General features: G+C 29.4%; 1 protein-coding gene and 1 long non-coding RNA gene across 2 annotated transcripts; one reads left to right on the top strand and one right to left on the bottom strand.

Moving 5' to 3' along the window:
- On the top strand, positions 1,684–2,348 carry LOC105156455. Its single transcript, XR_847355.1, has 2 exons — positions 1,684–1,762; positions 2,310–2,348. It is a non-coding gene; the product is annotated as an uncharacterized LOC105156455 (long non-coding RNA).
- LOC110011590 lies at positions 14,364–15,775 on the bottom strand. The gene is made up of 2 exons (XM_020691959.1): positions 15,758–15,775; positions 14,364–15,041 (listed from the first exon to the last, which is right to left on the bottom strand). The coding sequence occupies exons 1-2, from the start codon at positions 15,773–15,775 to the stop codon at positions 14,619–14,621; spliced, it is 441 nt and encodes a 146-aa protein (XP_020547618.1). The 3' UTR covers positions 14,364–14,618.

Below are 16,024 nucleotides of genomic sequence, written 5' to 3'. Positions count from 1 at the left end.
CACATGTCCAAATGGTCTATGGGAAAAAACACGAATGTAATGTAAGGCTAGTCGGGTGCGTCCTCGCATAAAAGTTAAGACTTGTTGATGCTCAAGTGAGTTTGAGTTTGAGTTCGAGATGAAAGGTAAGCGACCTCAAGCAATAAATGTCATACCATAAATATTATGAAAGGACGGTATTTACAGGTTCAAACGTACTTCACCATATTAGCCACGCGTCATTATCTTAAGATATTTGTTGTTAGAGATTGCACGGTGTGAAGACAAACACGTTAGTTGGGTTTGGATGTCGGGTTGTTGGAGAGAGTCGGATATTGTGATCCAGCCTGACTATATATGAGCAAATCTTATGACATTTTTTATATTTTTATTTAAAGAAGGATCCTTTCTTCTGATAAATGGGTTATATTCCCATAAAAAATGTTTGCATATTTCGACGTAGTATCATAAGTTGGATCATATTAGTCGACACATTTATATGATTCTTTTTATAATCTAAAATATTAAATTTTATTTTAGAAATAAGTTATTGATTGTTTTTGGATAAATACGTTTATGAATTTATAAGATATTCTTTATCATCAATTTAGAATTAATATGTAAAATATCTAAAATACTTTATTGACAATCCCATTAACAAGTTAGATTCTTGAGAAAAGCTTATAAATTCTGGCACTTTATTTAAATTTTATATTTTCCGTATCTTAAAAGGAATTATAAAATATTTTTCAGTGGCTTATTAATTTTTAAATATTTATATTTTTTTAAAACCATAATTGTGACTAATTCACATTTTTTTTCTTTTTTTGATAAGGACCGTACACCCTTTTAAATTCAGATGCTCGCCATTTAAATATGAAATAAACGTCCTTTATTTTTATCACATTTATATCATATATATATTAAGTGACAATAAATTTTTATATTTAATTCTAATAATGGTTATGCTTAATTGATTATATTGTATAATTGAGGACATACATCTCGTGGCCTCTATATATTTGTTACCAATCATGGTTTATTATACACAATCAATTCGTCAATAATTTAATGTATTGACCACTTGTAAGCAATTTTTAAATTTGTGCAATGATTGTTTTAAAAATTTTCCCCATTAAACATTCATATAATTAAAGATAATCACCATATATACATATTTGTATAATTAACATTGTTGACGTGCTACATGTAGCATGCATGACAGTCAGAAGCAAAATTGTTTTAATTAATTTCCATTGTATTTATGAACTTTCCTTTTCCAGTCTTCAGTCAAGAAATATGGAAGGTTCAAGGACTGATTAATCCTGTCAGCACAGCTTTCCAAACTTCAAGAAACAAAAAAGATACTTGCAAAATTCCCACCCAAATTAGATCTGACACAAATTAATCACACAATAAATATGATACATTTATAGTATGATTTGTCACTTGTTTTGAATTATATATAAATAAAATAATAAGTATATTACACTTACCATACAATTGGTTCAAATTTGACCAAACCCTATTTAAATTAGAATTTTCCTTGGTCCACAGTGTCACTATGACAAAATATGAAATCCACACTTTCTATATTCACAAATTAACGTAATTTCTTGATTTTGTTTGACTGATCAGAATCACTTTTCAAACCCTTTTTTTTTCTTATATATAACAAACATCCCAGGAAAGAATTTCCCAACAATTCAAGAGACTTAAACAGTAATGAAGAAAGTTCAGTTGCTGTTGCTTCTCTTAGTCGCTCTCATTGCTTCAATATCTGGTAATTTGTATTTTTGATACCCCTTTCCATCATATATATATATATATATATATCTTCTATCTATTTATTTTTAATTGTGATCATACTTTATATTTTTTTGATGGTCAATGAGGTCAATTTAATTGACAAAAATTTTAATATGTGGGTATTAAATTACTCTAACATTGTGTTTATTTGGATCAAACCACATTATAAATGATTTTAAATCCTTCAACTTTCATTTTGGACTATTCTTCTTTAATATTGATGAATTTCAAAAGGTCTTACCACAAATTCATTTCAAATTATATTTGTTTAATATTAATGGATTTCAAATTTTTTCGAATTCATTCGAACCCATTTCTCTAAATTTTTATTACAATTTAAATCATCCTGTCCAAGTACAGCATAATAGTAATTGTTTGTCTGTTTTAATATCAGTTATTACTTTATTTCACTCAAGAAACCGTTTTTTATTTTTTGGTTTCTTTTCGACAAGTCAACATTTGAAAACAATATATGGTATTACAAAAAAATATTAATTAGTGCATGATTGAATTGGGTGCAGGTCCGTGGATGGTGGGGGTAGAAGCACAACTGCCGCGCTGCAGACAGAATCCGGATTGCAAACCGCTATGCGGAGATCGGTGCGCGTTTTGTGCTTGTATTAGTGGAATCTGCTATCGGGGCTGTAGCCGCCCGCCCGCCGCTCATACACCTCTCTTCCAAAATAGCCCAATTAATGTATAAATATCGTATTGGATATTTGTCGGAAAAAAAATGTTACCAACAGAATAAATAAATATGTGAGTCAGTCTGTTTCTTTCAAATTTAATATTCAAAACAAAATAAATTTCTTCCCTATTAATTAGGGATGGTAATTAATTTGCCATTTTGTCCGTTCTTATGCTATATTCTCGAATGCTACTATGCTACATTTACAGTTTTTTTTTTGGTATAAAATTCGAGTATAAATAAAAAGAAAAGAAATAAAAAAATACAAATCATTAAAATAAAACAAAGTGCCGAATCCATATATATATATATGATATGTATGTACATTTAAACAAAGTATCGAGTTCAATATTTTTAGTGATGTTTATGATAAAATGCCACGTCAATATAAAACAATCAATAAAGTGAGAAATCCTAATTTGTAATTAATGCACGTGTTATTTCCCTGCCGATTTTAACATTTTTGGCCAAATTTGTTCTTAAATCAAGAAATATAAGAAGATATGGGACTATTTGCAATCCCAACAAAATAAAAGATTAAAAATGCCAAAAAGATGCAATTAGAGGACTTTTAGTCCTATTAGGGATTTTGAAAGATTTTCAAATAACAAAAGAAAATTTGGAATTGTATCAAGTATTAGGGAAACTTGATGTAATTTATTTTTAAAATAAAAAGAATAAGGAGAACCAATTTATAAAACACATACGAAACATAAATTAGCGAGCTCTCCTTTTCCAATGATGTCGATTAAAAATTCAAAAATATACATGTGAAAATATTCATATATGATCACGTTTGGATGAATGTGAATATTAATTATTAGCATGAAATATTTTCAGGTAATGCACTTAAATACAAATACCGTTTCTTGACCACAAAAAGGGTTTTGCAATCTTATTTCAAAGGAATTTGGCATTTACATATGAGCAACATAATTAGACAAGAACCAAAGTACTCATGATCATCACCCCTATATATAAATCGTACCTCATGTTCAATCCTGCAACACCATATTCCAACTATGTCGAATCCTTCATTTAAAATGGACATCCTCGTAATCTTCTTGTTCATCACCTTATGTTAGTTCCTTCTCCCTTTTCTTCATGCACACAAATTCATTATATATAATGATTGTGATTGAGTCTAACTATGTGAAGTTTTGCGCAGGTCCGTCTGAATATCAGAACGTGCCACGAGCTGAGGCAGCATGGCCGTACTGCCGTAGGGACGTTGAGTGCAAGGGGTGGTGTGGAGAAGCTGATCCGGCATATTGCGTTAATTTGAAATGCCGGTGTGTACCTCCCATAGAAACTAATAAAGATCGACTGCCTTGATTCTGCTTATGTTGAGCTTTGTGATTCATGCAACTAAGGATGCCTGAAATATTTACTAGTAAAATAGGGTTTTCTATAATAAATCAAGGTAAAAGATTTCTTACAATCAAAAAGTCATGATCTTGAACCACCCACGTACCACATACCGAAATAACTTCCCATCAACTCCATCATCATATGTCATATGAGAAAAAGCATGTGCCAAATACATAAACATCTTTTAATTGAAAATTTTGATTTTATTTAGGGAAATTCTACTTATTAATCAATGTAACAATGAATTTAATGTATAATAGTCAATAATTTACTAATAATAAATGTAATAACTCGATTGATACTAGAATTTTACTAGCTTGGACATGACTAGCTATTGAGCCCAAATATTAATAAAAGCTTCGTGTGAATGTACTTAATTATTATACCTTTATCAATTCTGATTGAAAATTAAAGTTGTTCCATCAATTATAATGAGTGATCATATATATATATTTAACTATTAATTCTAATACATTAAAAACTCAAATCAATAAATATATTTTACTTATAAGTTCTTCTCAGAGTTTATTATAAGATAGTAATATTTCATTGTCAATATTATATATGAAATTTATCTGGAAAAATAAAAATTATTGTCGCCCGTACTAATTTTCTTTTAATTATTCCCTTTTTCTTTACAATCTTATATAAAAACTTCTTAACTTTTTTTTATTACATAATTTACATCAATAAACTGATCAGAAATACATTGATCTACTTAAAAAGTTTATATTATAATAAATTTAATAAATTCGCATTACAATAAACTTATATCAAATGAGAAAAATCTCGTTACAATAAATTACTCATATTAAAGTGAGACAAATATTCACATATATCATGAAATCTCAACATTAATCACTGAACTAAAATATTATTGATAGATACTTGTTATTTTAAGAACTTAAACAATCACATCAGCTTTCTCTTATTAGATTATTGTAGTGCGACAATTATGATTAATTATGTTAATCAATCAAATTTCTCTAAAGTTGGGGTCCAATTATATTTGACCTTTTGGAAGGCCGAAGGAGTAGAAACAAATGGAGTAAATAATTGGTCTCGCAAGGGTCCAATAACCTTTTTAAGTTGCTATTTATATATTAGCAACTTCTCAACACATGATCATGTTGATTTCTTTTGTCTTGTTGAATCAATTTGTACCTGCCAATTAGTGATAGCGACTCTCAAATAACTTGCTGTAAATCGTCAATTGTCTTTTGCATAAGACACTTGTCGCGTTTGTATGAAAGCATTTTCACAACGAATTAAAGTATAATTCCATACCACCTATTTAATCTCTCTCTCTCTCTCTATATATATATATATATATATATATATATTCTATAATAAATATTTTGTGATAATTGCAAATATTGCCAACGAACTCTTAATCGAATGTGGCTTTAAAAATATATATAATCAATTTATTTTAAAATGTACATAATAATTTTTTTTTAATATTTCTAAAAAAAAATTTCAACAGGCATGTCCGTGGCGTGTCCAACATCTTAATTCATATATATTATGTAATGTAACATAAGCTTTACTTTTATATACAATTTCTATTATCAAATTGGCATGTCATAAAGGCGCAAACCCTATATTTCTTTAATTTGAATTATAAAAATTGTCTCCAAACCCACTAAATATATATATTTTAAAATTCAATTACAGTCAATTCTTCGACCAAAATTTGTAAAAATATATTTTATTTTATCAGTTCTTAATTCATATATATTATATAATGTAACATCACACAAATTATATTATTACTGAATGCTCAACTTCCATTATTCGCATAAATTGAAGGATCAATCGAAGATAAATAAATAAAAAAAAATACCAAAATGGAAGAGAAATCAAGAAAGTGGGATTATAAAGAGTTAGTGGTACATGGATAATATATATATGCACCAAGAGAAGGATGTGAAATTGACAAGTTTGTGCTAACCTTTTTCATGTTAGGTTCAAAGATGACTATAAGTATAGAGAGCACTAAGCACAAATTTGAGCATGTAGTATGTGTACTGTGTTTTTTTTTATCTTTTGCATACTTATATTTGTGATTAAAGAAGTTGCCAAAGTGCAGGTAGGTAGGAGGCATGTGGTTGTAAGCATCCAACTTGTCATTCTCTACCTGAATAATTGAATTTACATATAAATATATATGTATTATTATAACACTATTTACCCCCCTCTTTTGAGTTTAATATCTTGGCATTATTTATTATTACTTTTAATAGTTATATCTTATCACGGCAACATGAAGAGTGACTGCTAATTAATTAATGAAAATTTATATAAATTGATTATTAATTAATTAATTACGATAAAAATGGACATGCATAGGTCAGCAAACTTTCTGTTGAATTTTAACATCCCATTTTTACTACCTTAATTTATCCTTGTAATAAGTAATTCTTGGCGACGATTGGTGTCGACATTTCTAATTATGTCTATCTAGACATGGTTATTAGGATGTTGATGTGTTTTATAGTCAATGATGTTGAGAGAAATTGACTCTAAACTTACATTTTTACTTACAAAAGTTGTGTTGAATTTGTGATTGAGATAGACATTGAAAACTAATCATTTTAGTTGACGAAGCTTGATGTTCTTGAACGCGACTTTGTTGTGTGGTACTATTTCATCGTCAAAAGATTTTTTGAAGATCAACTCAAGTTTATGGTTCCATTTTTACCACGTTGATTTCATGTTAATATCGATATATAAGTCGCACAAGGCTATAGATAATACTTTTTAAGAAAAATGTCTAATTTTATATTTGCGTATCTCATATTCGTTTCCGACATTACAGATTAAATTAGGCAATTAAATACCTAAAAATAGATAAAAATAATAATAATAAATGATAACTAATTAATAAGACCTTGCTTGATTGGTAAAATTGAGGTTCAAAGTCAAAAAATTATGAGTTTGAGTCGGTTGTCCCAATGTGGGGGTGTATGCCTACTTTTTTAATAATTTGTTGTTTTTTTATCTCTTCTCAATCTATTCATTAATTTAAATTATTAATTTGAATTTGAATATATTGAATGACGTAATGAATTATATATTGTAAAAAAATAATTTGAAATTTTAACTCAAAAGTTTTAAACCCTCAACATGCGAAATCAGCATCGTACAATCACGAATATCTTAACGACACATTTCGATTAGTTTAAACGCACACGAACTACTTTATTATCCACATTGTAAGTGGATTAAGAAGACCTTAATTAGTGATCAAACATATATATAAGAACGGATAAAATATACGCTCAACTTACGTAAATTCCAATACACCATTATTACCAACCAATTATAAAGTAGTACAAACATTACTAAATAACAATATTCGATCCGACAAGAATATATTAATGTTGTAATAAGCCAATTAAGATTAATATTATATACTCATTCGAAGAAATTTATAAAGTAGCTGAATAGAGTAGTGCAAATTGATGAGCTTATCCTGTTTGAACCAATCAGATTATCAGAAGTTGATGACATCAAGTGAGGTAGAAGAGGCAGAACAAAAGCAATTGTATTCTTTGAGTGGGGGGAATACAAAGTAGAGACAAACTGATCGTGATGGTGAAATTTCATGACACTACTATTTTAGCGACATGAATGTCCAAGTTTTCCAAATTATATTTATATAATGTTTGGGATTAATTGTTAAAAAGGATATTTTTCTTTTACTAACTATTGAAGCGCACTCAATGTGTGTATATAATTTAAAATTTTCCCTTTTTCCAAAATAAAAAATCATATTTGAGCCCATAGTAATTTCAAAATATAATTCCCACCTGAGAGACTAAAAATTGTTTTGAGAGATCCATGCAAGCAGACACAATTGTCATTAATTTGACCTACCCTGGTACAGACAGTGAGAAGTTGAGTTACACAACGCTGCCTATATAAACATATACTGTTCATAGGAGCGTCACTTCACATCCCATTAGACAGCAAAGAAATAATAATAATAATATAGTATGAGGGTGGTGATGAAAAGTCATTATCTTTCCTACGTCTGTTTTGTTGTTTCCAGCGGCGTAGGACCTACGACCTTCCCTTCAAGAGGACCATGATCTACACTTTTCTATAATGTAAGAACTGCCAAGCAATTTGCTTGTAACGAGGACAGTGTGTTCTCTATTTTTAATTTTTTATTTTATAATATATTAAAATTGAGAAAATTCAATACATTTAATTTTATATTAATGGATTTATCAATTGTCATAGATTATTTATGAGGATATTAAAGTTATTTTGCATACAAGCCATATAATAAATATATACATCCTACCATACTGTAAAATTCTGAATACCACTATAAATACTCCATATATTATTTTTTTAAGGAGACCTGACTATTCATGATTTGACAAGACATCACATAAAAATTCTCTATCCATAACAAACTAAATTTAGGACGTCTTAGTATTGTCGAGGATATAAGGTGGAAATATTATTTGTATATATTTTGTTCTTTTTGAAATTTATAGTTACATCTCTATTGCTCTGAAATTAATAATTTTTCTCATTTCATATTGAGAATTGTTACATAATCAGAATTACTATCACTTAAATTATATTTGGGATAATTATATTTACATCCCTTATTTATTATCTTTTTACATAAATCATTCCTATCTTTTTAAAAGTTACATAAACCACAACCTTTAAAACCTCAAAAATGTTCCTGTTGACTAGCAGATTGGCTGGGTGGAAACGAAAATGTTTATCATTCGCAGCGAGAGTTACTCTCATTCAATCAGTCACTCGTTTAAGTTTTAATTTAATTTTTCAATAATAGAAATGCCCTTTGGGTGTTTTGTAATTACCAAAAGGTAGAGGAGGTGTCAAAGTAATATTTATGGGGATGAATAATATGACTCCATATATTTTTTCTATTATTTATGCTAATTTTTTAAATTCAAATTATTTATTAACTCTTTTGTATTGAATTTGTATATAAATTTACATCTCTTAATAAATTAAAATATTAAATTATTTAATTGATATATTAATAAAAATTAGTTACTAGCTTATAAATTCAAACTAAAAAATTATCATACTTGTATAAATATTTTAAATTCTTAAATTAAAAGATTTATTTTTATAACAAAGTTTTATTAAAATTAATAAATTATACATATTTGTGTGTATATTTATACAATATAAATATATAAATATGTATATAATTGGGCATATATATATATATTTATACATTTATACATACATATTTTGATGGTCAATGATGGCAGAGGATGAAGGGCTTGGCGCAAGTGAGGCCGCAAGCCGCAAGGGGCAATGGGAACGAGGGCACAGGCAGAAGTTGAGGATCATATGGGCATAGGATTGGAAAGAAGGAATAATTTAACAATTTAAAATATTTTTTTATCAACAAAGACATTTTTGGGTTTCAATAGCTACGAGAGGTGGTTTCTATAATTTTTGAAAATACATGGATAGTTTGTGTAAAAGGACAATAATGAGAGGATGTAAATATAATTATCCCGTTATATTTTTACTATCAATTTTGATGTGAGGATATATTTTATGAAAGTCCATCTCAAAGAGTATCTACGAGCTCAGAACTTATATTAATTTAAAATCTTCACGATTCGGCCTCGATACATTCAAAAAACTATAATATGTATGAACTCACCATAATCATCGAATCATTTTAGTGTCTGTAGTTCACATAAAATCATACAATTAGAAAAAAAAATATAAATAATCACCCTCCATGCAGCAAGTACAACTTTTACTATCTTAATATATTCGTAAAACCTTTCTTATTACTTTTCTTACGATCTACTGATTTAAAAATCAGAGGATTCTCACTCAAACAGACCTTGTCCCAATCGAATTTTCGATACAATAAATTTAATTTAAAACTATTTAATATATAATTTATTATAATAATAATATAATGTAGTGGTATAACTGTTGCATGGAACTTGTCCCAATTCTCATCCCAATGAACTTTTATATATGCAATAAGAAAATGTTTGATAGTGGGGAATCACCTAAACTGTTGCTACCGCTGCGATTTGCACATACTTTTTTGATACAGCTGCTGCTGCACCATTTCTTTTAATGCCCACCATAATCCCTAAAAGTGATCATTCAGAATATATAATTAAAAATCAGTTCATACATAATTAGCTGTTGATCTCTTAATATCCTTAAATCAGACACTATGTACTTTGTCAAATGTATCAAGAATTTTTTGTCGAATAATCATCATCCAAGATGTTTTAACTGAAAACCCTATTGGGATTGTATATATGAAAGCTTTAATTATTGTAATGATGAAATTTGAATTGGACTCGAAGGAAGGAATATGGAATACAAACATATATATTTTTTATAATATTTAGTATTTGTCGTCATGTAATTTATGTGATGGATTGAAAACATTGTTAATGTTGATGGATGCTCCATGAGTTGGTGAAATCACAAGACATCACTAACGGGGAATTTTCTTTAATTGGATTCCCACCCGATTCCATTTCCATGTTTGAAAAGACATGAACATAGACTTTGGCGGGTTTAGGATATTCCATTATCCACTCTCTATTACCACTTTAATCCTCTGACAAAACAATTAGAGCAAGAACAAATATGGGAATCAATTCACATGTGAGTATCAACTAAAACAAAAAATATATTTGAATTAGACGGGTGTAAATTCAAAACGTATTTATAATTTTTCACACAATGAAAAGTATTTGTAATTATGTCAGAATCTTAGCCCTATTTGTTAACATGTGGGGTGAATAGTTTTTTTACGATTAATAAATAAATTATTCTTCCCCGAAAGTCTTCCTAACCTCGTTATTCCCTGCAAACCTTTCTAATTTTATATTCTACAATAAATCCAACTTTTCTCTAAGAATTAATTATGATTTACCAGCTAAGAACACTTGGGTTTATAGAGCATGCATGTATTGATGAATTAATGCACAAGTACACACGTTGTAAGGAATATTATCCACATAATATATATAGTTTAATTATCTGGATATAGATACACACAGTTATTATGCACCAAATATATTCTGCATCATTTCTACTGGGAGTTTTCAAGAAAAGGGGAAATTCTATTGCCTGGTGGGAACTTCTGCCTACCGTCGCATCTAATCCTTCTGGAACCAAAAAGAAGACGAAAATCAATTTTGTGAATTTCCCGAATTTAAACAACTTTTATTTTGTATGTTAGTCTGATGCTAAAGGTTTAACATGTGATTATGAAAAAGAAACATCCTATGGAAGGACAGCCAATGTAATTTGGAAACAACATAAGAAAGTAGACATACACATTCCATAATGTCCCTTTGGCTGCCTAAAAGACCACACTGCATGCATTTACCTATATAGATATTATATCACTTTAATCAAATTCTATATTTCTTATATATTTTTCGTAAAAGAAAGATTGAGCCCTTATACATATAATAACACGAGCTGGTCCCAACAAATTTTGAAGGGAAAAAACAAAAAAACATTTCCACAGCCGCAAATTAGGAGTACTTACAAGAATTTCGACAACATTAGTTGTAATATTCCATTCCACATGAATTAAGAATTGATAAGATAATTAAATGCGTATCATATAAGCATTTGATTGAAGAATTCAGGTATATATATATATATTGGATATATTTTTTTTTCGGCGAGTTGTTCATAATTGAATTTTGTAATACACTTGATGTATTTGGAGGCAATTCTTTCATCCAACAGACTGGCTAGCCTAGGACATGACATTATTTATGTTCCATTTTTGCAAAATTCTGCCCGTCTCATCACCCCACTCTCAAATGCTCAATCACTATAAGAAACGGATTATTCCCTGTACTGTAAATCACTACGATTTAAAATTTATGGTAAATTAACAGTCAAAACAAAATCGGTGCAACAATTTAAATTTTAACCACTATTAGTGAACATACGTCATGGTATTAACTATATATGACTAAAACATTTGTCATATTTTTAGTTGTAGCTAATGTTTTTGTCTCGCTCATAGAAACAACAGTTAACAACTATTGCACAACTATTGTTAATTATTATTCACCATGATTTTTTTTACTTCTAATCATAATAATAACTATAATGAAAAGTGGTATTTCTTTTAGTGAATAAAGAACCACTACAAAAAAACTAATTTTCTCCTACATTATAATTAAATGACCACTACTCAAAAATCATAGTAAATTAATGACATTAACTATGGTCAAAGAAAATCAATGCAAAAATTTAAATTTTTACCACAATTAATTAATATTTATTATGATTTTTAGCTATGATTTATCATAGTTTTTGCTATAGCTAATGTTTTAACTCACTTGCAAAAATAATGATTAATAGTCGTTGCGGAACTGTGATTAATTTGTATCTATCATATTTTTTTTCTTTTTTTTTTTATTCATAATAATTAACTATAATAAAAAATTATATTTATTGCAATGAGTTGAATGCTATAATATTAAGCTAACGTGGGCTTAATTTCGGTATGAGACGCAAAAGATATGCAGCATAGGAATTTTAAATTTGAGGCCTCTTTTATCTGAAGTGAAGTGCCCTTTGAGTCATCAAATTATGATAATTAATTAAAATTGACATCTCACGTCTTTGAAAAATTGGTCGCCTTTTTAATTGATCTAGATTTCGTCATCAATCACAAATAGTGCCCCATCGGGCATTATATTTCGATAATTCTGGATTTCGCTGTCGTTTTATACAAACAGAGATCATGGCTATTTTATTTTTTTTATAAAATTTGATTTATTACTATAGTATATTTAAATTCAAAAATTAATTATTCAATACATCAACAACAACAACAACAAAAAATATTAATTACATTCCATCATTGCAAACTCTCGATCCGTCTGTAAAACATGCCATCCCTGTGGTTATCAAAACTCAATTAAAATTTTGTACTTTAATTTTTGAGGTAAGAGTAATGAACTATTATAGTAGACAACAAGTTCTACTATGCAGTAGACCAATTCCTGCTATACAACAGACAACATCCCACGCACTTGACGGAGTTTAAATCCAACCTTAGTTTTGCCGATTGAACTATGTTTCGTTGGTAAAAAAATTTTGTACTTTAATTATTTTTTTAAAATTAATTCAATTAATGTGCTTCTTTTAGCCCCTCTTTAGATTTAATAATATTAACTTTATATATGGAAAGCTAGAAATTAAGTCATGCAATTAAGTATTCTATATATATATATATATTTCATCTTATACTGTGGTACAAATATGTCACAACATTATTAATAAAAAGTTTATATAACTTCATTAAAAATTTCACATATGTATAATTATTAATTTGGGGAAAAAGAAAATTTTCGTCCTATAACTTTGGTTTGAATTCATTTTGATCCTTTATCTTTGGCAATATTATATTTAGTTTTTTATTTATCAATTTTGCGTAGATTTGGCCCTTTTGATCTAATTTATGTCACTTTTGGCCTTTTGATGATAAAGGCTAATAATAGTCCATTCTAATACTCTAAGTGTAATATAAATAAATATTTTTTCAATAAATCTAAACTCTTATGTCATTCTAAATGAGCATTAATTACTGGATACAAAATGAATGAATGTATATGGTTTAAAATTGCTCTTGAAAAGCTGTGTAATTAGATCAAATGATTAAAATTAAGCAATTTTAAAAGTTACTGAACTAAAATTAATAACAGACAACTTAAAGAGCTAAACAAATAATTTTCTCTATTAATTGTTATGGAGAAGAAAAATATACAAATACATATTTTCTTAAAAAATAATATGTAATATTTATGAGGACGAAGAGAGTAATATATATATATATTTAAGACAACAGAGAAACGCAACCTAAGAAATTTAGACAATAAGAAAGAAGAAGGATAGCACCAATCATTACATGCAGTGCATACCTCACCCCACTCTCCTGATGGAAGTTTCTATCAGGACTCCGACGTCGTCACTCTTTTTTTCTTGCGGACTTCTTTTTTTTCTTTCCTCTTACATAAAAAAAGGTATATATTTAACCTTCCTTTCCTCAAATTTAGTATAACATAAATAAATATTTAATTTTTATAATGCAATACAGACATGTGTCCCATATTGATTATAAACGAGAAGTTTGAACGAATTGAGTTTCTCAGATCTATATTAATTATATGACAAATGTATTACATTTGCCGTGTGATTGGTGAACAATTTAAAAAAAATAGTTAATTATATAATAAATATATCACACTTACTTTGTGATTAATTTGATTCAACCGAACCTGATTTGGATAAAAAAAATCATTAATTCCTAATGACATATTGTTTTTAGAATAAAATCATAAGACTCGTATAAACCTAAAATAAATTAATACATCATTTGATGGGACATCAATCCAATGGTAAGACATGTCAAAATATATAATTAATTAATGAAATCAGTCCGGCCAATAATACAAGTCATTCTCCTCCTATAAATTCTCCGGGAATTCCACGCAGAACGCTCCTACAACCTCAGTAACGTATTATTGAAATCATGATTCCGTCCGAGACACAGGCAATGAACATGAACAACTACTTCTCCCAAGACAACCCCTCCATCTTTCCAGCCAACTTCCGCTTCATCCACACCAACCTCCCACCTTTTCACTTCAGCACATTCTTCACCAACTTGCCTAATAATCTTCAGACATCTCTCTCAATCCCCGATCTCGCTCCAAACTCTTCATGCATCAGCAACAACTCAACCTCCGACGAAGCCGAGGAGCATCAGGTGAGCATCATCGACGAGCGAAAGCAGAGGCGAATGATTTCCAACAGGGAATCCGCACGGCGGTCGAGGATGCGGAAGCAGAGGCACCTGGACGAGCTCTGGTCCCAGCTTCTTCGTCTTAGGACGGAGAACCATAATCTCATCGACAGGTTGAACCACGTTTTGGAGAGCCACGATAAAGTTGTTCAGGAGAATGTGCGGCTCAAGGAAGAAGCTTCTGATCTTCGCCGGATGCTGACGGATCTCCAAGTTAACAGTTCTTACACAAGTATTTTGAGAGATCTTGAACAGCTTCCAGGCGACACAGCTCGTCTCCCGGCTGAATCCTCGGACCCGTCTGTTACTATATAGATAAACCTGCTTAACTGAGCATGACCGTTTTAGTTCTACCAACTAACTCTGGGGGGGTGTGAGAGAGAGAGTTATCGACTTACTTTTGTGTCATGAGTACTACTGTTCTCGAGTTGAGGCTAATTAATGTTTTTGACAGATTTTGATCAGCATGATCAAAACCAACGTAGGATGTACCTTTAATAAAGATGAATCTCCGATGTCATGAATGATCTGATCACTTCATCTCGCCGCATAAGTAATTGTCCGATGTTGGTAATGAAAATCTTATGTCCAAATCAAGGAATTTGTATAGATGATGCATATAATTAGTAATCAGGGCAGGCAATCACACAACGCCCTCATAAGATTTTTCAAAATTTGTTTAATTGGATAATTCTAAATATGAAAGATCTCAAATTCTTCACTTATAAAATTTAAATTATATTTTATTAAATATTTATAAATTTTAAATTCTTTTGCTACGTACCTATTTGAATTTTTTTTTTCAAATCCAAACAAAGCCTTAAGAAATTAATCATCATAACTCAAAAACCAAGATATATATATATATATAATAATACGACAAATTTATAAAGGAGTAATTCATCTCCGAGACACATAAAAACTTCTATATTAATTATTTAAGTTTCTTTCTAACATATTTGATAATTCATCCTTAAAAATGACAAGTTTGGAAGAACACATGAGCAGAGACAATGGGGCAAAGGGCAGTGGAGATAGTGGCTGGCTGATATTATCAATTATGACGAAGCTACCATAAGAAGCAAACACATTTTGGAAAAGTGAATCCACTATCCATCAATCCACTACTGTTTTTATCTTTTTTCTGAGGCTGAGGCGGGCGACGACATCTAAGTAGCTTCGACGTCACACAGACACACACGGACACTGTTTTTATTACAAAAGAAGCTACTATTCAGGTGTTCCCCATCAGTGCGTCTCACTATTGCTGCCCCACATTTCCTACCCCATTTTTATCAAATATCTCTTTCCAACTTTTTTTGCACAAACTTTGTGTTTGA

The sequence above is a fragment of the Sesamum indicum genome, linkage group LG2, assembly GCF_000512975.1.
Source record: "Sesamum indicum cultivar Zhongzhi No. 13 linkage group LG2, S_indicum_v1.0, whole genome shotgun sequence".
In the NCBI taxonomy this organism is placed as follows: domain Eukaryota; kingdom Viridiplantae; phylum Streptophyta; class Magnoliopsida; order Lamiales; family Pedaliaceae; genus Sesamum; species Sesamum indicum.
Note: the sequence above shows the minus strand (reverse complement) of the source record. Positions and strands in the feature narration are given on the sequence as shown.